The 2,501-nt window shown below is 39.4% G+C and overlaps 1 protein-coding gene across 1 annotated transcript; it reads right to left on the minus strand.

The window, feature by feature from the left end:
* Positions 1 to 8: 8 nt before the first annotated feature.
* Positions 9 to 2,103, minus strand: LOC110037168 (putative disease resistance protein RGA3; the record flags this gene model as incomplete). Its single annotated transcript, XM_020741749.1, has 1 exon — positions 9 to 2,103. A coding segment is annotated over exon 1 (2,026 nt), but the record flags the coding sequence as incomplete, so codon positions are not given.
* Positions 2,104 to 2,501: the final 398 nt, after the last annotated feature.

The raw sequence follows: 2,501 nt of genomic DNA on the forward strand, positions 1-2,501 counted from the left end.
ATTTGGGCAGTTAACGAGGAAGAGTTCAGTTAAGCAAGGAAAGAAACAGTCATATGCTGTTGCTCTTGCTCCATCAAACCAATCCTCCAATACTTGCAATCCCTCCATATTTAGCACCTCCAACGATGGAAACACAGAAACCTTGTCATTCCCATGGAATTTAAGGTCAAGCCGCTTTGCTTTTGGCATGTTACGAAGGTATAGTGACTTGAGGTAGGGAAGCTGCCCGAAAGGTGGAAGAGTTTCCCACTCCGAACACTCATCCAGACAGATGCACTCTAGATTGGAGATCAAATCTGCATTGTACATCCATTTTGCAGAGCTTACACCCTTGTATGAAACTATGGACAATCTCTTCAGATTTTTGTATGGTTTGAGATTTTCAAGCACATGCACATCTAAGTCAGAATTGACAATCTTCCGTTCATCAACGGTATTGCCCCAATTCAAGAATAAGTCTGTGAGTTTTCTCTTCTCAAATAATTTAGCATTGCGAGCCTCTATAGCATCCTTCACGTTTTCCAGAAAATGAATTTTTAATTTGCACAACTCGCTCATATGTTCCAACTCCCCAATTCTATAACCATTCTCATTCTTAACATTAAACTCGTTTAGTTCTTGAAGTGACCTTAATTTCCCAATTCCAGGTACACTAGAAAATACTTTATGGTGCAATTCCAAGTGACGCAGGTTAGAAAGATTACTCACATTGCCAGGCAAGAAATCATCAGAGCAAAATCCCCAACACATCCTTCCATAGATTATGAACCGCAAATGATAAAGACTGCTTAGAGATCTTGGCATATGAGTGAGCTGTGCAGTAAGATTCAAATATCGAAGATGTCTCAAATTTTTAATAGCCTCAGAAATCTTTTTCTGCCCTAGAGAGCATATGAACAACAAACGAATCCTTCTCGATGCTTCAAAAATTTCAGTAAGTATTTCAGTAAAATCTTGATCAACGACTGTCAAAAAAAGCGAATGTAGATTTTTAACATCTTTGATCATTCTCAACACTTCTGGATTTTCAGTTTGAGCAAATAAGTGTCGAACATTTTTAGGAATCTTAAAAGATAAAACATTATCTCCGACAAATCTGAAACATTCCTCTGAAGAAATAGATTGTGCGAATTCATGTAATAAATCATGCATCTTATAGTATATTCTCTCATCATCCTGAAACTCGTCAAAGAAAGATTTTCTGACCAAAACATCAAAATACCTTCCTCCAATATCTTCCAAAGTCTCTCCTTCAATAGAAGATTCCGGAATGAAACCCAATGCAATCCACATTCGGACTAAATCATCTTTATCAAGCTGATGATCTTGTGGGAATACGCTACAAAATGCAAAACAATTTTGTAGAGGTCGTGGGAGAAATGTAAAACTCAAATTTAAGATAGGCAAAATATTATTGCGACCCGGTTCTTGTTCTACGTTTAGAACATTACTTTCTAAAATTTTCATCCAAAAGCTCTCATTCAAGTTAGAATTGAGAACACCACCAATGACCTTTGCTGCCAGTGGAGAGCCTGAAAGCTTTTTAACTATCGAACTAGCAATGTCTGTTAATTTTTTATGAGCGTCAAGATTCTCTACACCAGCGAATGCATGGGTGTTGAGTAGCTTCAAACACACATCTTCCTCCAAGCCCTTTATTCTCAATGTTTCCTTCTTCGTTTTAATAACATTTGCAATCGTCGATGCAACTATATCCATTCGAGTAGTTATCAAAATCTTACTTCCGAAACTTCCACGAGTCATAGGGGAGAGCACATTCTCCCATTTGTTCATTTCTTCCTCCCAAATGTCATCCAGAACAAGCAAGAACCTTTTCGATTGCACGACAGCTTTAAGACTCTCTTGAAAGGCAGCGAGTGACTCTGAACGAGGCCTCTCCTTGTTAAGAAATCCCAAAATATCGGCAATGATCTTTTTTGCATCAAAGTCGTTGGAAACACAAACCCACATTTTCAGTTCAAATTCTTCTTTAAGATCTTCATAGATGTGTTGTAAGAGAGTTGTCTTGCCCATGCCACCATGACCCACTATGGATAGAAGAGAGATGTTTTTGTACAGAGTAGGGCTAGCAATATGAGTTGGATCTTCATTGTTTGACTTCCTCAACCACTGCATCACAAAATCCTTCTCCTCGCCTCGACCGATGAGATCATTTTTAGGCAAGCATCCTGTTTCACGATCTTTGCCCAACTGAAGCTCCAGCTCCTGCTGCTCTTGCTTTGTGTTTTCGATGAGATGAAGGAAAGTACTGACCTCAGCTGAAACTTTATCAAGTTTCTTCACAACTTCCTCCAGCCTCTCCAAGTTGGGATCCTTTTTGAAAGCTCGTCCGGCGACTCTGCGAAGTTTGCGAGCAGGTTCCGAAAATAATCTAGTGAATGAAGAACGCACCTTCGTTTCCCCCATGTTGAGCTCCAGTTGTTGTTCAAGCTTCATGTACTCAAAGTCATCCAGAACATCATCCGCCTCATCGATGGCAT

Source organism: Phalaenopsis equestris, unplaced genomic scaffold, assembly GCF_001263595.1.
Source record: "Phalaenopsis equestris unplaced genomic scaffold, ASM126359v1 Scaffold216278, whole genome shotgun sequence".
NCBI lineage: Eukaryota > Viridiplantae > Streptophyta > Magnoliopsida > Asparagales > Orchidaceae > Phalaenopsis > Phalaenopsis equestris.